Source organism: Hemiscyllium ocellatum, chromosome 18 (assembly GCF_020745735.1).
Source record: "Hemiscyllium ocellatum isolate sHemOce1 chromosome 18, sHemOce1.pat.X.cur, whole genome shotgun sequence".
NCBI lineage: Eukaryota > Metazoa > Chordata > Chondrichthyes > Orectolobiformes > Hemiscylliidae > Hemiscyllium > Hemiscyllium ocellatum.
This window is the reverse complement of record NC_083418.1, coordinates 44,113,034-44,133,956: the sequence shown is the minus strand read 5'-3', so window position 1 is coordinate 44,133,956 and position 20,923 is coordinate 44,113,034. Positions and strand designations below refer to the sequence as shown.

The following is a 20,923-nucleotide window of genomic DNA, read 5'->3' as shown; positions in this document are numbered from 1 at the left end:
ACTTTAACATTTCAGTCCATTTCATAATAATCCATTTGGTTGAAAAGGATTTGAAACCACGTTATGTATAACTCAATCGTGTACATCTTATCCATTCAAAGTTACTTTTCCAAATGAGAAAAATATACAACAAAAATCAAAATAGCTGGAGAAAGCTTTTCACATTAATGCAAAGGTTTAAGAGTTTAAAATTACCCACATACCCGAATAGCAAATTCATCATCAACCCTGGTGTGAGGTACCACCTTGTATTCAGCATTATTGACAGTGGCACGCTGTGAAGGCATTTTACAGGAATCTTGAGCAATTTCACTTTCCTGGAAATGGAAATGAATGCATTAAGTTGAATATTATTGTAGTTTTTGCAATAATTACAAAAACAAAATACTCTGATGGTAAGAATCTGAAATAAATACAACACACTAGAAATACCCAGTAGATCAGGAAGTACCTACAAAGACAGAAAGAGAATTAACATTCCAAGTCAAATACCTTTCATTAAAACTAGCAAAGGTTATTGATGCAACAAATTTCAAGTACAGAGGCAGGGAGGAGAAAGGGAAGAATAAACAAAGGGGAACATCTGCAATATATTTGGAAGACAGGATGACAAATGAGATAATGGTGCAAGGGTAGTAATGGAGCAAAAGGTGGTCTGGAGGAGCTAAGAATGCTAAGAACAGAACCATTACCAGCACTTGCTGTCTGGAGGAACAGAACTGTTATGTCATGTTAAAGCAGTCAGTCTAATTTTCGTCAAACACATCACAGCAACATAAGAAACACTAATGAAGATTGTGATTACTGTTTAATGTATGTCAATAAAATAATGTCACATTCCCTGTATCACATTCCCTTTCTGGTAGGCAACAGCAACATGCTGCAAGAAATAATGTGTGCAATCAGAAAGGAGCCTTGAACAAATTGTGGCTTTTACTGGCATCTGCAAAATACTGTGGAAAATGGAAATCTGAAAAACAGAAAATGCCAAAAATACTCAGCATGACTTGTAGGCTGTCTGTGGAGATAGACCACAGTTAACATTTCAGGTCAAGTACCTTTCATAATGTCTTATATTAGTGATGTACAATTTACAGTGAGAAAATAATGGGATAATAATCCAAGAATTTAATTAGCAGAAGATACAAAAAGAAACAAACATACCACATATTTTGACAAAGCTAATTACATGACAGAACAGACATTCAATGATTGAGATTATTGCACTGAATGATTCTTTGCAGAATTCTTTAGATGGGAAGTCTTTTCCATTCATGAGAGGTTATTGAAATTAGAAGTGTTTGCTCACAGCTGACCAGCAAATCTTATGATGGTCAAGGATGGGACCAACACAAATAGGTATTGTCAAATACAAAGAAAAGCATTCATTCTGAAATTAGGATACTGTAGTCATTTTATTAGAACAAACATTTATTACCAGAGGAGGAATTGATTAATTATAATTAATATTGGAGATAGGGTGTGGATCTAGGAGACCTGGCAATGTCAATTGTGATATATGGTTGATTAACACACTTTCAAGGAACAAAATTGCAAAATTCTCTCCTTCAGCTCCTGAAGAAATTGTGCATTTTACAGTATAATTTATTAACATTTAATTACAAAATGAAAATAAAATCAGAAGCTTCGTAGCAGCAAGGATCTTTCCAATAAATATATCACAGGATGACAAAAAAATGAGGAAGGCTTCCACAATGTATTGGATGGTAGAGAGAATGAATGTTGAATGGATGGCATAATAATCAAGTGGGCTGTTTTGCCCCAGATTAGTTAAGCCTCTCATACAGGCAAGAGGAGTATATTCCAACAAGCTCCTAACATAAGCCTTCGAGATCATGGGCAGGTTATGGTAAGACAGTAGGCAAGCTACTTTCCACAGAATTTCTGGTCCCTTACCAGTCTCTCAAATGCAATTTTTATAGGGCTAATCCAGTTAAGTTCCTGGTCAATAGTAATTCGCAGAACGTTGACAATGAGGTATTCAAAAATGACAAGATAGTTGAATGTCATTGACAGATGGTTGATTCACAGATTTGGCCTTCATTTGTTTGTAGGCCTGCTTTCCTTTCCTTGGGTATTAGTGGTGTTTCATATTCAGGAATGTATTGGGCTTACAACTTAACAGCTCCGTGACCTCCTGATTCATAAATCTAGAAACTAGTCTTGCTAGAGCAAATGTAATTTCTGTCAAATAAATGTCAAGCTGAACATTCACTCCTCCAGTGTAGAGTTTTATCCCATGCTCATTAACTTCAACTCTGCTAGGGCTCATTCATGCCATTATCACTTGCTATCAAAGACAGTCGCTCTTGCTTCATCTCTTGAATTCAGCAATTTTTTCCATGTTTTCACAAGGATGTAAAAGTTCAGGGCTGAGTGGCTCTGGTGAAATCCAAACTGAGCATCACTGAATAAATTATTGCTGCTCAAGTGCCATTTGATAGCACGGTCAACAAACTTTCTTGAAGATAGTCACAATTACAGTCTCGCGAAGACCCTCCGGCATGCTCGCCTTCCAGATTAGGGAGATAAAATTGTGTACAATAGCATTTCAGCAAGGATTTCATTTTCAACAGCAGCTAAATTGATTCGCCACTGCTGGCTGGCCTTATTAACATCAAGTTGGGGTTGTGTGGGGGTCGTGACAGATAGGAAGCTGGGGGAGGTAGTCAAGGGCACTCCCATCAAGGTCCAAGTCTCAATTAAGAGACGCTCAAATTGTTCCTTCAAACAAGCGTCCATTATGTTTCGGTTCTTGCTAAGTACCACTCTGTCAGTTTTCAGTGGAGTAGGTTCTTGGGCCATAGTTGGTCTTAACTACACCAAAGAATCCGTGCACATTATGCTTGTTGATGAGTTGCTATATTTCCTGTGCTCTTTCCATCCACCATCTGGCATTCGAGTCGCAAGTTTGTTATTGGAAATCAGCTTTCCTTTGTCTGTAGAACTGCTTCTCTTCTCTTGAGTAATGGTGGTGTTTCATGTTCAGGAATGTCTGGAACTGTGGACATTCTGTGGCTTCTGTTTATTATAATCATCAGGTAAACTGGAATGCAAACATCTTTGCCGTCCCTCACTCACATAGGTCATTCTACTATAACATGACAGTTGCATTCTTCTGCAGCCTCGGGCTATGGAAAACCACAAGAGAAAAATCGATATATCCGTTCAGTACAAAGTCTGCATTATCCAAGCATCGTCCACAATTCGTCGATCATGTTATTGTCAATTCGGTTTGAAGAAATGCGCTTTATACCATAATGATGTATATGTAGTCAAGCAGGTGACAATATTCAAATTGAGGGTGTTGCCATTAAGTCTCCTTCTGGTTTCTGATGAAGTAGGGTGTTAGTTATGGTCAGGCTAGGTTGTAGGCAGTTCCTCAGAATGAAGTACCTGTGAGTGTGTTTCTTTCCTACACTTTATTTGCCAATTGCACATATCCTCATAACTGTGACATTGAAATCGATAAGGAGAATCAGCTTAGCTGAGGCTAGAATTAAGTTCAGCTGTGGTTTCTAGGGCTGGAGCATATGACTAATGACTAAGATGCAAACATCTTCCCGAAAAGATATAAGACGGATTGCAGTAACTACAGAGGTACTGCTGTTATCTGTCACAGGAAAGGTTATTGCAAAAGTCTTCCTCAATCACCTCCTCCCAAAGGCTGAAGAGGTTCTTCTCAAGTCACAGTACAGATTTGGTCCAGTATGGGTAAAGTGACAATGATCTGCAAAGTAAGTCCATTAAAGACAAGTGCACCGAGCAGAAGCAACCTCAGAGATCAAAGAACATAGTGCATAAAGTCCTTCATACCTGGAGTAACATATTGATGTGTTAATACAGCCTCGCTTGATTCCAGTTTTCACACTTCTGAATGGATCCACCACAGGCCCAACAAGGAGTAGCCATGCCATTGTGCAGCAAGCAGATGTTGGTGTATTTCTGTGGATAACCAAATTTGAGGAGGAAGCTCCTTAGCCCCTCCATTTGTGGAAGCTCAGTCTTTGAGTATATTTAAGGTGAAAATTGATAGATTTCTGATTACCATTAGTGTACTGGGTCATGGGGATGGAATAGGATGGGATACCTAAAAGGCACTCAAATGTTAGGTTAGACATGATAATGTTGAATGGCTTGCCAGACTTGAAGGGCTAAGTTGCCTCCTCCTGTTCTTATCTTCTGAAACCAGCGTCCACAACTTAAATAAGGGCAATTACAGAGGAATGAAGAAAGAGTTGTTGGAAGAGGGCAAGGAAAATAAGTCAAGGGGAAAGTCAATAGTAGCAGGCATTCAAGTATTTATCTCAGAACACGCCACAAAAATTTATTCTCAATGAGATACTCAAAAGGCCCAATGAAATGGATGAACCACCATGGTTAACAAAAGCAGTTAGAGAGAGTATCCAATAAAAAGCAAAGGCATTCAAAATGGCAGAAACTATAATTGGTCAAAGGATTGAGCTTTCCTCTTTTTTGGAACCAGACATGGATAACTAAAAAGCTAATAAAGAAGAAAAATAATTATTATGAAATTAAACCAACATAAAACAATAAGAATTTCTATAGGCATATAATAAGAGAGTACCTAGAATGCAGAACCCTTCGTAGATGCAACTGGGATATTGATAACAGGGAACAGAGAAATGGCAGATAACTTAAACCAATATTTTACATCTTTCCTCATGGTGGAAGACACAATAAACATCATGACGATATCACATAGGAAAGGTGGTAATGGAAGGGAAGGTCTTGTAACTGTCTCAGAAATAAAACATGTCAAATTAATGAGACCGCGAGCAAGAGTAAATTAGGGAGATGGTGCATGCATTAGAAAGAGTGGTAGAGCATGAGCCTTGGTAGAAGGGGCAATTCCAGAGATAGAATGAGCTTTACGTAGCAGAGAAGATTATGGCACATGTGTTAGCAGAGTGTATAAAGTAATTGACCCTGTTTCTATAAGTTTCTAGAAAGTTGAGACTGCTTTAATCAGGGTGGCAAACTCAGATCAGGTTGGCATGGTCTTAGAGTGGTGGCCTCCATTGTATGTCTTGAGGAAGAGGTCATCCTGCTTCTGTGCCACCCCTCCAGATCCCTGCCTACTATGTGCAAGACAAATGTCAGGAACCATGCTAGGTAGCTTTGAACTGACACAGACACCAAGTGAATAGCAAGTTGTCCAGGAATGGTACATGATAAGGTGGGGATAGAATTGAATATGGGGGATTTCATAGTGCAGGCTGGGTAGCTAATGAGGTATATTTGCTAAGATATGGCGAAAAATCTCACTGGGTTTCACAGCAAGAATCCTTCCAAAATCAAAACATAATGCAACTTGTACTTAGCCAAAAAAAGTAAGATCCAGTCACATAATTAAGTTACCTTTCTTTCATACTCTAACTTTTTCTTCCTTAATGCTTGAGTCCTTTTTTTGATTTTTTTATATTCTATTCAATCTTCTGATCTGACATGTCTATACACAATTGTATGCTTTCCCTTTAAATTTACACTATCTTAAACTTCTTTAGTTAACCACAAATAGTGGGTTTGCCATTAGGACAACAACTTCGAACTCATATTTCTGTTAAAATATTAGTGTTTGACCCAATTCTCTCTCCCTCAAACTGAATGTAAAACTCAATCACATTATTGTATTCCCACTGAAGAGTGATGTTACCAAGATCAATATTATCCTGTAGCCATGTAGTAATGGCTATCAAATCATACTTATCTACTTCTATTTATGCTATTAGTTCACTTGCTTTTTTCAAAACATTCAGGTCCTTTTGATATATTTGTAACCTCTTGCTTTATCTGTTAATTTATTCTTAGATTTGTGCTCTCTATCCTTCTGGACAGAATCATTTCCCATATTAATACTTTTCTCTATCACCTTGTCTATCCTCTTTACCACATCTTCTGAAACCCAATCCTCTGCCCCACTAATCAGTTTAAAATACTCTCCTTCTTTTACATAGCTTGCTAAAACAGAAGTCAAGCACAGTTCAGGTGCAGACGGTCCCAATGGTACAAATCCCATGTTAATCACAGAATGTTAACAAGAGGTGCAGCAAGTAATTTAAGGTGGCAAACAGCATTTTTGATTTTATTATGGAGGGATCAAAACACAAAATTAAACCAGACTTATTACAACTATGCAGGGCTTCGATGAAGCCTTACCTAGAATACAGAGCACAGTACTGATACTGAGCTTATCTCTTTACCTAAGGAAGGACAAACATGTCCCAAAGGGAGCACACCAAGAATTCACTTGACTTGTTCCAAGAAATGGGGATTGTCATTTAAGATTTGAGTAGGCCAACCCCATATTCCCTATAAATGATGAAAAAAAGATATCAAATTGAAACAAAATTCCATAGACTTGGCAGAGTTGACTAAGAAAATGTTAATCAGGCTTTTAGTACTGAGAGAAAGAGAAATCTCTTCAGTCGGTGTTGCAAATGTTGGAACTCTCTAGCCCAGACAGTTGGACACTCAGTTGAGTCAATAGATTTTTTGAGTACTATGATGAACGCAGGAAATACTTATTCCGAAGGATATGAAAGTCTGGAACATCTCTTCCACATAAAGCTGTGGTTGCAGGGTCAATTGAAACTTTTAATCAGACATCACATATTTGTTAGGTAAGGGTATCAAGAGATATGGATCAAGGACAGGCAAGATCCATGATGGAGTGAAATACACATTAGCGGTGACTTGATTGAATCATGAATTAGATTTGAGGTGCTGATTAGCTTGCACAAAATCCTATATCTATTCAGAGTTGTCAATTCAAATATAAAATCCATTGACAACAAAAGGCCAACAGAAAGAAGCTGTGGAATTTTTTTTTAGATTAGATTAGATTAGATTAGACTTACAGTGTGGAAACAGGCCCTTCGGCCCAACAAGTCCACACCGACCCGCCGAAGCGCAACCCACCCATACCCCTACATTTACCCCTTACCTAACACTACGGGCAATTTAGCTTGGCCAATTCACCTGACCCGCACATCTTTGTGACTGTGGGAGGAAACCGGAGCACCCGGAGGAAACCCACGCAGACACGGGGAGAACGTGCAAACTCCACACAGTCAGTCGCCTGAGTCGGGAATTGAACCCGGGTCTACAGGCGCTGTGAGGCAGCAGTGCTAACCACTATGCCACCGTGCCGCCCACTAATAGATATGATAAATATTTTAATGCAGCATATTTAGAACATATTTTTTGAGACAGGGCTCTATTTATTGTGGTGTGTGCCACTAATTGTATATCACAGCATGTTTACTAATGAAAATCACCATTACTTTAAATTAATCAATGATAATTTAGGATGCTCCTGATCAAAAACTCAAAGCTACTATATCCATGTTAAATTGACTGCAGAATTTGTAATATTTACATTGTACAAAATAACTTTGGTAATCTTCTTTAATATGGATTGCAAACGAAAACATACAAAGTAAAATGACAAAGTAGTAACACGGTCCTTGACATTAATAACAAGTGCTTTTTGTTCATTTGGCAAGGTTATTGCATTTATCTACTCAACACAGTTGAGCATATATGGTTTAGAATGCGTTTATTAGGTCGCTAAAATCCAAATTTGAAATATAATTCATTAAGTTAATTTTAAAAGCTGTATTTGTAAGCTTGCTATCTGCTTGGTTTTAATCTGAACATTTTCCACCAGAGACTTCCTGCACACCCTGATAGTGTAGTACAAAAATAGCCACCTTCTCAAATTTTAGCAGCATTGCTACAATTGGATCGTATCTTCCCTGAAGGAATTAAATTCAAAATTAATGTGTGGCTCACAGAAAATTGTTTTCAAACGTTTTGCTGTGGCAAAATGGCTTGGACTATTGGTAAGTTGAGTTTGACACCAACAATTGCATCTAACTGTAAGGATGATTGGTGAGGGATGCAACGCCTGCTACTTGCCAAAGAGATAAGACTATTCTTTAATGTTCAACTTCACTGGTGTCATCTATAGCGAAATTTAATTCATACTTTGTACTTCACATTCTAAGAATCAGGAAACATGATTTGAGTTTTATTTTTCGAGTTGTTCTTATGAGAGATCTGGAGGCCTGTTTGTATAAATTCATTTCATATTGTGTTTTACAATCATTAAGTGAAGAATTAGGAGTTTGCAGTTTAGAGCATTAAAAAAACTCCAGCAGTAGGAGCCCAGGGAGACATAGGTATTGAAAAATCCAGAAGGAATTTGTGTGTGTGTGTGTGTGTGTCAGTGTCAGACATGGAGACAGAAATAGTAAAATTTCACAAGAAATGCAGACAGTATGCTAGAAATGGACAGTGAAATTGTCCTATTTTCAGTTGAAGCGTTTTGTTGGGTCTTTGATTCATAGCACTCAGTTGATTCAGAGCAACCTTTTCACCCGATCTTTGGCTCATTAATTATGCAACAGGGCTCTTCTACACTATTCTTTCTATCTGCGTCCAGCTGGCTCTGACTGGTGGTGTGACCTACTGGAGCAGTCAGCATTAAAAGAAAACCATTGCAGTCCACTCCACTATCCTGGACACAAGCACTTGGTGTCTTTTCCAAGAAGTAGACACTGAGTTTTGCTTTCTGGGTCAGGTCTTCAGTAATGATGGTTGATCACCAGTGTTTAGTGATAGCAACTAAAGTTGTGTGCAGCTGGTCTGTAAAAAAAAAACACCATAACAGAAATATTGAAAGGCTCCAGCAGTCTGGGTCCAAGTCCTTGCCCTGGGAGATACAATATATAATGTCCAAACAGATTGATTAAAAATAGTTATAAAAAAGGACCACATTCCAAAACTACGACCAAGGTGGGAGGGTCTCTATATGGCAATTCTCCTTTTTTCCATCAGGCATTTGACATGAGTGTATTGTATTCAGTGTTCCCGTGCAACAAACTCTTAAAGGTGGTCCACTGACTCCCAGGCCCCCTGTAATCTTTGTTGCCTTAAAGTGTTCATATTCCATGTATTCACTATGTGCATTAGACTGCAGCCCCTGTTTCATTATTTGAGAGGGCTGCACCTCAAGTTTTGCTTGCAAGCTCCTGATTTTTGGCTATCTGGTGTGTAGTAGAGGGACAGGAAGATTTGAGAATATCCTCAGGAGTCTGTCCCTAGGCCTGACAGCATGGTCAATAATAGGTCTAAGCAGCAGACTAGTGGGAGTGGTTAAACTCAGCCTGCCTCTCCTCTAAGGTTACTTCTGAGCCTGGTTGTCCTTGGAGCATGTGCTGGTAGCTAGCATGCTTGTGTCTTGTAACAGTGGACGCAGAGGGTGGGGCTGGAGCTGGAAGGCATTATCTCTAACCAAAACAACATCTTCATTCTAATTTATTTCTGCTTAGAATATTTGATTTGCATTAAAATGGTCATCCTGTACTGAGGGATGCAGGTAGGTAGGTGTTCTTTGTAGTTCTGCTCCTGGGCCTGATTACTAGGGCCATTAACAGGTTTCTTAGATCCAACTGCCTGCCCTTTGTATGTTTACTACCACACAAAAGGTGACCCTGGAGAGGGAGCACATGGTAGCTGCTGGTACACTTGAGGATTACTGTAACAAGTGGGTCCCATAAAAACTGAAAGCATCATGACTAACCACAGCTAAATTAATTTAAATGTTAAAAATTTGAGAGACTGTCACCATTTAATTTATTCCATTTGCTTAAAATAAGTATAAAAATGAGACATAATTTAAATTTGATAAGTTTCCTTTCACAATGCAATTTTTGTTACACTGCCACTTTAAGAGACTGCCACTAGTTAGTTTTCTTTAATTTGTTTTTCTGTTGATTTGCAATCGAATACAAAACGGGACAGCTGGGTCACCGGAGCCAATGAATCTAGGAGACTGCGTGGGAAGAAGTTGCTATTAAGAAAAATCTCTCAATCTTAGTTCCTGATTCACTGATTGGCTGAGATCCTGCAAACATCCATAAGAAACTCAGTCTCTCCTCCATCCTCAGCTCCAACCAGTGTAGTCAGGTCACAGACATTAGACTAATTTGATCTGCTGCTTCCCTCCCTGTCCTTAAGCACTTAGTTAAACTTCCTCTAAAGCCCTCCTTGGCCCAGCATCTTTTTCAATCTTCTCTCGTGACCTCTTGTCCATTAAATTGATTTCCTCTTACTTTGAACCTACTCCTACTAAACTACTGACCACTCATATTGCGTTCCTAGTCGTTGACAGTTCTAGAATATAGAACATAGAAAAATACAGCGCAGTACGGGCCCTTCGGCCCTCGAAGTTGCGCCCTTCCAAGCCCACCTAACCTACACTAGCCCACTTTCCTCCATATGCCTATCAATGCCTGTTTAAATGCCCATAAAGAGGGAGAGTACACCACTGTTACTGGCAGGGCATTCCATGAACTCACGACTCGCTGAATAAAGAATCTACCCCTAACATCAGTCCTATACCTACCTCCCCTTAATTTAAAGCTATGCCCCCCTCGTAATATCTGACTCCATACTTGGAAAAAGGTTCTCATGGTCAACCCTATCTAAACCCCTAATCATCTTGTACACCTCTATCAAGTCACCCCTCAACCTTCTTTTCTCCAATGAAAACAGCCCCAACTGCCTCAGCCTTTCCTCATACTATCTTCTTACCATACCAGGCAACATCCTAGTAAACCTCCTTTGCAGCCGTTCCAGTGCCTCCACATCCTTCCTATACTATGGCAACCAAAACTGCACACAATACTCCAGATGCGGCTGCACCAGAGTCTTATACAACTGCAACATGACCTCAGGACTCCGAAACTCAATTTCTCTATCAATAAAAGCCAGTACACCATATGCCTTCTTCACAGCACTATTTACCTGGGTGGCAACTTTCAGAGATCTGTGTACATGGACACCAAGATCCCTCTGCTCATCCACACTACCAAGTATCTGACCATTAGCCCAGTACTCCATCTTCTTGTTACTCTTACCAAAGTGAATCACTTCACACTTAGCTACATTGAACTCCATTTGCCACCTTTCTGCCCAGCTTGGCAGCTTATCTATATCCCGCTGTAACCTGCCACATTCTTCCTCACTGTCAACAACTCCACCGACTTTCGTATCATCCGCAAACTTGCTCACCCAACCTTCTAGCCTCTCCTCCATGTCATTTATAAAAATGACAAACAGCAACGGTCCCAAAACAGATCCTTGCGGAACACGGGTAGTAACTGCACTCCAAGATGAACCTTTACCATCAACTACTACCCTCTGTTTTCTTCCAGCCAGCCAATTCCTAATCCAAACCTCCAACTCACCCTCAATGCCATACCTCCGTATTTTTTGAAGTAGCCTACCATGGGGAACCTTATCAAACGCCTTACTAAAATCCATATACACCACATCTACCATTTTACCCTCGTCCACCTCCTTAGTCACCTTCTCAAAGAATTCAATAAGGTTTGTGAGGCACGACCTGCCCTTCACAAAACCATGCTGACTATCCTTGATCACATTATTCACATCCAGATGTTCATAAATCTTATCCTTTACAATTCTCTCTAAGACTTTGCCCACAACAGAGGTAAGACTCACCGGCCTATAGTTACTAGGGTTATCCCTACTCCCCTTCTTGAACAAGGGAACCACATTTGCTATCCTCCAGTCTTTTGGCACTATTCCTGTAGACAACGAGGACACAAAAGTCAAGGCCAATGGCTCTGCAATCTCCTCCCTTGCTTCGCAGAGAATCCTAGGATAAATGCCATCACGCCAAGGGGACTTATCCATATTCACCCTTTCCAGAATTTCCAACACCTCTTCCCTACATATCTCAAAGCCATCCAATCTAATTAATTGTGATTCAATATTCACATCGGCAACAATGTCCTGTTCCTGAGTGAATACTGACGAAAAGTATTCATTCAGTGTCTCCCCAATTTCTTCAGCCTCCACACGCAACTTCCCACTACTATCCTTGACTGCACCTATTCCTACCCTAGTCATCCTTTTATTCCTGACATACCTATTAGGGTTTTCCCTAATCCTACCAACCAAGAACTTTTCATGCCCCCTCCTTGCTGCTCTTAGCTCTATCTTTACATCCTTCCTGGCTACCTTATAACTCTCAATCGCCCCAATTGAATCTTCATGCCTCATCTTTATATAGGCCGCCCTCTTCCCTTTAACAAGGGATTCCAAATCCTTATTAAACCACGGCTCCCTCACACGACCCTTTCCTCCCTGCCTGACAGGTACATACTTATAAAGGACGCTCAGTAGTTGCTCCTTGAACAAGCTCCACATATCGATTGCACCCTTCCCTTGAAGCCGACTTTTCCAAGCCACGCATCCTAAGTCATGCCTCACGCATCATAATTTCCCTGCCCCCAGCTATAACTCTTGCCCTGTTGTGCACACTTATCCCTTTCCATCACTAGAATAAAAGTCACCGAATTGTGGTCACTGTCCCCGAAGTGCTCACCTACCTCCAATTCTAACACCTGGCCTGGTTCGTTACCCAGAACCAAATCCAGTGTGGCCTCACCTCTTGTTGGCCTGTCTACATATTGTGTCAGGAAACCCTCCTGCACACATTGGACAAACACCAACCCATCTAACGTACTCGAGCTATAGCTTTCCCAGTCAATATCTGGAAAGTTAAAGTCCTCCATAACAACCACCCTATTACTTTCACGCTTCTCCCGAATCATCCTCGCAATCCTTTCTTCTATGTCTCTAGGACTATTAGGAGGCCTGTAGAAAACTCCTAACAGGGTGACCTCACCTTTCCTATTTCTAAGCTCAGCCCAAACTACCTCAGATGGCGAGTCTTCATCCATCGTCCTTTCCACTGCTGTAATACTATCTTTGACAAGCAATGCCACACCTCCCCCTCAAGTCTCTCTGCATAAAAAAATCCTTGACCCACCTTGTAAACTATTGCCATACTTCCAATCTCCCTAATCTTTCCAAAGTCTTTGGAGATGCTATCACCTCCCAAACTCATATCCATCATTCATGAAATGCCCATGTTTCTTAATTTTAACCAGGTTTCTATCCCTGCTATAATATTGAAATACTTTGAAGTCACAAATGACATTCGTGACAAAGACCAACTATTCATCATCATTCTCTAACCATCTGAAGCACTTGAAACAATTTTAAAACTATCCTGCTCCGATATCTCTCTCTTGTCATCCAACAGGATGAGACAGCATGCATCTATCCATTCTTATCTCTTATCTAATACATTAAAATAAACGAAGAACCACGCATGCTGGAGATCTGAAATCATAACAAAGTGCTGGAGAAACTCAGCTCATATGGCAGCATCTTTGTAGAAAAAAGCAGTTTATGTTTTGAGTCCATTGGCCTTTTACACACTTCCACAAATAAGATGACCAAAACTGCACAGTATTCAAGATGCCAATACCCTGTGTAACTGAAGCATAACTCCCTTATTTTGGTGTTCAATTCCTCTCATAATAAAGCATCCCAAAAGCCTTCTTCATTAAACACTGAACCTGCATACTAACATTGTATGACTCATGCATCAGAATTCCTAAAATCTTCTGCATCTTGCAATTCTGCAGTCATTCTGTGTTTATGTAATTCTGGTTTTACATTCTTCCTGCCAAGGTGAACAACGTCACATTTTCCCACATTATACTCTGTCAGATATTTGCGCACTCAACCTGTCTACATAGATCTGCAACCTCCCTATGTCTTCTTCACAAGATACTTTGCTCCCTACCAAGGTATCATCTGCCAATTTAACTACCATGCTGTTGCTCCCTTATCATTGATGAAACTGAAAAATGTTGACGCTACAGCACAAACCTCACTCATTACATTCTGCCAAAGACCCACTTATACGTATTCTCAATTTCCTACCAGCCAGTCAACCTTATAACCATGCTAATGTCACCTCTTAGACCATGAACTTTTAATTTCTGTAATAACTTCTGATTTGGCACTTATCAAATGCTTTTTGGAAATCCAAGTGTCATATACCTACAGGCAGCTCTTTACCCACAACATATGTTGCTCTTTCAAAGAACTCCAATAAATTGGTCAAACAGGATTTCTCTTTCACAAAAAGATGTCAACTCTTTCCGATTACCTTGAGTTTTTCTAAGTGTGCAGCCACAATCTCTTTAATGATCAATTTTAACACCATCGCCAAGATTATCATCAAGCTAAGTAGTCTACAATTCCTTGGTTTCTGCCTCCCTGTTAAATGGAGTGGTTATATTGCTACTTTCCAGTTGAATGGAACCTTTCCTGAATCTACCACTTCACTAGCTAGCTCTTTTAAAGCCCTAGGATGAAATTCATCTGAACCTGGAGACTTGTCAGCCCACAGCTCCCTCAGTCTGCATCGTATCACTTCCTTCATAATTTCAATTTCGCCAGCTCCTCTCTCTCTTTCACCTCCTGATTTACAGCTATTATATGAGTGTCTTAGTTTTATATCAACAAATTTCAAAACAATATCCTGTTTACTCTAATCCAAGTCAGACTTTATACCAAAAATATAGTAGTTCCCAGATGGACTCCTGGGGAACAGCATTTTAAATTTTCTTTTGGTTTGAAAACAGTACCACGATACTCTGCCTTCGTTCTATTGCTAGATTAACATCCATACTGCCCTTCAAACACACGGGCTTCATTTTTGCTCACAATTCTATTAACTTATACTTTAGCAAATGTACCTTGACAATCTACATATGCAACCATACCACACCAAGCAACTCACTGTCACTTCAAAGAACGATGGAATTACTTGGCGTTTCTATCCTCATTAATAATAGATCTCACTTTGAATAAGCCCAGAGACTTTGTTCGCTCCCCAACATGTGTTACACAATAAATTCCATGAGAAACAGATTAACCAGTTAAGTTTAAAACAAGAGTAAAAGTAAGTGTTGCTATGCAGTTAAACATTAATTGTCAAACTCGGTGATTCATGCATAAGAATGGTGCTAATAATTAAATATGGATTGATTAATAACTTTTGGATCATAGAACTTCATTTGTAAAAGACTGCTCAATGCACATTCAAATGAAAATAGAAACTAACGATATTCAAACGAGCAAACAAAAATCCGAAAAAACTGTGGTCAAACTGATATGAAGTATAATACATAACAACAACATTTATTACAACTATGAAAAATATTCATTGCCATAGGTAAATTCTCTAAGTTTTCAGTACCAATTATATCTGTTCTTGCCTACTGACATGCAGGGTGAGTAAACTGTATAATGAAAATCTGCCTCATCAGCAATGATAGTGCCTTTTCCCTTCATTTTTAGAATTTACTGAATCCAAGAATAAGGAAACATGCATTCATATTTACAGTACATACCTAACAGTAATTAAAACAAGCGATGTCTGAAATAAACTTGACAGAATTAATGGTTTGACAATTGTATTGAAATTGTCAACAGATATTGAATTCTTGAAACTGACTATTGAACAATCAGGGCAAACTGATGGAGAAATTCAAAAGACTTGGATTTTCAGAACTGCTGAAAATGTTGTATTAAGCAACTATTAACTAGATAAAGAAAACATAGGCACGAAGTAATTTTCACTGAAATTGAACTTTTCCATGTAATGTTTTCTTGTAAATATATAGAAGAATATATTGCAGAAAGAAAATACCTAATAAAATTATTTCAATAACAGTCTCTTATCAATGGCCAGTGACATTTATCTGCACTTTTCATTTCTGCTTCACCAGTTTCCATTAATCTTTGTGGTGAAGTTTTTCTGCCTCTCAATTCTAAAGCTAACTTAAAATATTGGGACTGTACAACAATTCCAATCAGATATAAAATAATGCATAAAATAATCACAGCTATTTCAAAGCTGAATAATCCACAAGAGGGAGTTGTTCGCAAATTCCAGAGTCAACCTCACAGAAGTGATTTACTCAAACTATTTGCAAGTCAAAAATGAAAGCCACCTTCTGGAAAATAGATACACTGGAGCCAGGTAACCATCTCAGACCATCCTAATTCTAATTTCATTTTTAAACAAAAGATAATTATTAACATATTAATGCAGAAAACGGATTCTGAAACTAAATTTTAAACAAAGACAATACTTTGGAATCTGCCACAGCACTAGTATACTAAACGGTAGTTACACAAAGTATATATAATGATCTCGAAAAGCAAATCCGACAATGCTTTGACCTTTTTTTTGCCTTTCAATGGATGTGCATGCTGTTGGCTTTGCTAAAATGTATTGTGGAGGCTGAAAATAGGGAATTATATGCCAGATAGCTTGATGTCTGTCTTGGGGAAGCTGTCAGGAGTGATCATTAAGGAGCTTTAGCTGGAAGAAAAACTTAAGGTGGGCCTCTTGTTGTATAGAGTAAGAGAAAGAGAAAGAGAAAATCCCTGAACTGGAAGACGTGGATTCAAGTCTGACCTGCTCCAAAGGTGTGTAATAACATGTATGAACAGGTTGATTTGAAGAATAGGTTAAATTCTTTTTAAAGTTACTGTTTAAAAAAAAACTCAAAGTAATTGGGAAAAGTCAGCATGGTTTTATGAAAGGGAAATCATGTTTAACCAATTTATTGGAATTATTTGAAGGAATGACTTGCATGGTGGATAAAGGGGAGGCTATACTGTAATTTCCAGGAAGTATTCGATATAGTACCACATCAAAGGCTATTGTGCAAAGTCAGGGCTCATGCTGTAGGGGGTAACTATCAACATGGATAAAAGAGTGTCTGACTAGCAGAAAACAGTGTATGCTTATGAGTCTTTTTTTTGATTGCCAGGATATGATGATTGGAAATCTAAAGAGACCCACACTGGAATCTCAGTATTTAACAATTTACATTAATGACATAATGGAGCAAAGGCATGGTAGCTAAATTTCGTAGTTGACAAATAGTTAGAAAGTATGTTCTGAAGAGGACAAAGGAAGTTATCGATAGATATAGAGAATTCAAATGTCACAAAGCTAGTCATTTTTTTCTAAAAGCTGTTCCTTGGCTCAAGGATACTCTGTCCTTGATTTTCTTTTCAGAGGGGTAATAAACTAGGCCGGGCTCCAATCAGCCTGGTTTGATACAGAGATGAAAGGGCATTGAGAGGCCTTTTTGTTTATATGTAAACAGATGAGACTTCAGGCCAAAGTAGTCATGTTTTAAAAATGACAAATATAAAGAAAGGGGAATGGTCAACTCTCTAGCTGAGATAAGCAGTTTAGTTAAGTCCAGAACTGGTTGGGAGATCAACAGTGAGCTGTGTAGAAACTATCTCTTCTCTCTCTTCTAACTTCAACCTGTAAACATCTGATCCTTTTTTGCACTGTATTTTAAAGGGGGTTTGTTTATTGGGACTGTTGTGTAAAATCGGAAAGCATACTTAAGTCTAGTTTGGATAGACCGAGTTCTGTAAGGGTCCTTTATTCTGTTCTTCGTGTGCAATTTTGTGAATAAATTTTTGACTGTTTTAAACCTGGTAATCAACCTCACTAACTTAATCCGGATAATTTTCACTGTACACTTACGGAAACAAATTGCAATGTTATGGTCTGGGCTGCCTGCTTAAGAATGTTTTGAGTGGTCTGGCCCAGTCCATGACACAAATAAGTGGTCTACTTATGCTTCTAATTAATGTGATTGTATGTCCAATTGCCGTTGAGAAGATGGTGATGTGCTGCCTTCTTCAACAGTTGCAACCTATATAGCTATATTTACAATACTATTAGAATGGTAAATGAAGTGAAATTAGCAAATAAAAATCATACCAACAGGGTATCAACTCCTGGGAATTTTCTCAGAATTTCTCCTACTCTGCTGCCGAACCTTTTTCAGAAGTCCATTGGAAACCCTATTCACACATATAGAGAGTAATTCTGACAAATTTATGTGGAAGTTAACGTAGCAGTGTTAGAGATGCTAAAGGAAATTATCAACAGCAAACTCTGGGGAGATTCCAGTAAATTGTAAATGGGCTGATAGTAATGAGTACATATTTGCTTACCTCCATAGTGTGCAATATAATGGAAAAAGTATCAGAAGTAAACTTAAAGGTTATTTGTCTAATAAAAGCAGTTAAGCCCACAAAAATTCAAACAGAAAATGTTGACTTGATCAACTTGCTTGATTGGTTGGTTTTTTTCTTGAAATTCCAAGTGGACCATGAAACTATGATGCAGTACTCCTCGGCATCCAAAAGCATTCAACAAATTCTATACAAGAACCTAACATTTGGAACAAAGGATTATTAGGGACAAAACAAAGCAACAGTGAAACAAAGCATAGAATTTCATCTGTGGATGGATAGATATAAAAGCAGGCAGGTTTTGTAGAATAAGTATAAAACCATGGTTAGACCACACACATGGAGCACTGTGAACAGCACTGGTCCCCACTTAATGGATAGAGAAGTGCAAAGAAGACAAAAACAAATACACAGGTATTACATTCCAAAAAGGTCCAGGAGAACAAAGTGTTAAAACAGCAGGAGCTTTATTTTGGATGTGTTTACCAGCAGCAAGGTTAGGCTAATCTGTTGTCTACCCAAATTGGCTGATGATGTCATCATTACTTCATGTGATCAGACTTTTACAGTGACAGTCCACCATACTTGCACAAATGCCCAAAAAATAGAGTATCAGAACCAACTGAATAGGCTGAGGTCTTTTCTACTAAAAACAGAAACTTACAGGTGACCCAATAAAGTCCAGAATTGAAAATGTATTATCGTTTATGAATTCAAGATGGTAAATGGTACAAAATAAAAACAAACATTCAGCACCATATTATTTTTAGTTCTTTATAAAGTTGTATCAATGCTTATATAGAGTAAAGTCTTTATTGCTAAATCCCTACTCAGATTATAATACTACAGGGTTAACAAAGTAATTATGAAAAACAAATATCCAAGAGCATGTCATACTCCTGTAACTATAGCTATGTAGCCCTTTAGTTTATGATGAAATAAATCATGTTTTATAACTAGATTTAATTTCAATAGACTTATTAGTAAGTTATCAAAAGATACATAGCAACAAGTGTTTATATTAAGGAGATGCCAAGATACATTCCACAGATGAGTTGCTCCTAAGTCTTTCAACTGGCAATTAGCAATGATCTCACAGCAACCATATCATTATGATATTGCCTATTACAATGTTAAGGTGATTGCACAACTATCTAGCGCAGACTACAAAGCTAGATTTCTAGATATACTTGTTGACTAACATAGCAATACTATCTATCACACAACAGCAATTATAAATCAAAGAGTATACCGATCTTTAAACTGTTCCACAGAATCATTAAGTGCTGCAGCATAGACGGAAATCACTAAACTAGTTATATCCACCAGACCTTTGAACTAAATATCTATTGGACTCCATTTGTCTCATGATATAATGGTCAATTTTTACTTAAAATATTTTGCCACCATGGTTTTGAAAGCTGATTATGAGTTCTGCTTCCACAACTGTTTCTAGAAGAACAATCTTGCCCTAAATATAGAGTGTAAAATAAATTTCTCTCATTTATTTGATGCTGATAACTTTATGTTTTTAATAAGCAAGCAACTGACCCTTCAAGTCCCTCAGACCTTTTAGCACCTCTATCAGATTTCCTTGCAGTCATAGTCTCCAAATGGAACATCAACTTCTCTAATTTCAACAAAACCAAAGCTTTTCCTCTCTGACATCACCATTGCCAATTTCTGATACATTCCCCATTGACATTTTTCGCAAAAATACGACATGCAAACTTGGGACACAAAATTCATACTACCACTTAATTAATAATTTAAACCTGTTTTGATTCATGCAGAGTCAGAGTCCTACATTACAGAGACAAGCCCAAACTGGCCCATACGAACAGAAATGTCCATCTATGCTAACTCTATTTCCCTGCACGTGGCCCATTTCCTTCTAAGCCTTTCTTATCCCATTTTATTCTTTCCCCTCTAACCTTAACCTGAGGTCCTCTTGTCCTTTATTCCCCACCCTGAGAGTATTCACCCTATCCATGTCTTTCATGATCTTATATACTTCTATAATATTCCCCGCTCAGTCTCGTACGCTCTAAAGAAAAATGTCCTCGATTGTCCAACCTCTCCCTATAATTCGGGCCCTTGAGTCCTGGCAACATCCTTATAAATTTCTTCTGCATTCTTTCCAGTTTAATAACATCCTTCTTACAGCAAAGTGACCAAAACTAAACACAATATTCCAAGTGCGACCTCACCAACATCCTGTAAAACTACAACAAAACTTCCCAACTTCTATACTCAGTGCCCTGACTGATGAAGGCCAGTGTGCCAAAAGCCTTCTTCACTGCCCTGTCTACGTGTGACTCCACTTTCAGAGAATCACTTAACACTATCTTTTTTAAAAATTTAATTAATTTTTCAGTGTTGGTCTTCACTGACATGGCCAACATTTATTACCCATCCACCAGCTGTCCTGGTGGTGAACTGCCTTCTTGAACCTTGTAGTCCATTTAGTGCAGGTACGCCCACAGTACTGCTAGGGAAGAAATGTCAAAACTTTGACCCAGAAACAAATGAAGAATGGCAAGTTAGTTGCAAGTCAATGTGGTGGGGGAGGGAAACTTGTAGGTGGTGTTGTGCTCACATATCTGCTGTCCTTGCTGTTTGAAATGGTAGTGATGAAAGTTTGGAAGGTGTTGCTTAAGCCTTTGTGAATATCTGTAGTGCATCTGTTGCTATTGTGTGTTTTGGTGGAGGAGGAAGCAAATGTTGTAGCTGTGGTGTCAAACAAGATGCTTTCTCCTGAACTGCATCAAGCTTTTTGAAAATTGTTGGAACTATATTCCTCCAGCCAAACAGTTAGAATTTTGGCTAACTGACCTGTGCCATGTTGATAATTGATAGGTTTTGGAGAGTCACTCCTACATTTTGCAGGATTCTGAGCCTC

At 38.6% G+C, this 20,923-nt stretch overlaps 1 protein-coding gene across 2 annotated transcripts in view; it reads right to left on the bottom strand.

Moving 5' to 3' along the window:
• stk33 (serine/threonine kinase 33) overlaps positions 1-20,923 on the bottom strand; it is a 199,868-nt gene that overhangs the window by 86,950 nt on the left and 91,995 nt on the right. For both annotated transcript variants that reach the window (XM_060838506.1, XM_060838505.1), the window contains exon 3: positions 204-317. In XM_060838506.1, the coding sequence (XP_060694489.1) occupies positions 204-287 (84 nt within the window). In that variant the 5' untranslated portion in view covers positions 288-317. The remainder of the gene's footprint in view (positions 1-203; positions 318-20,923) is intronic.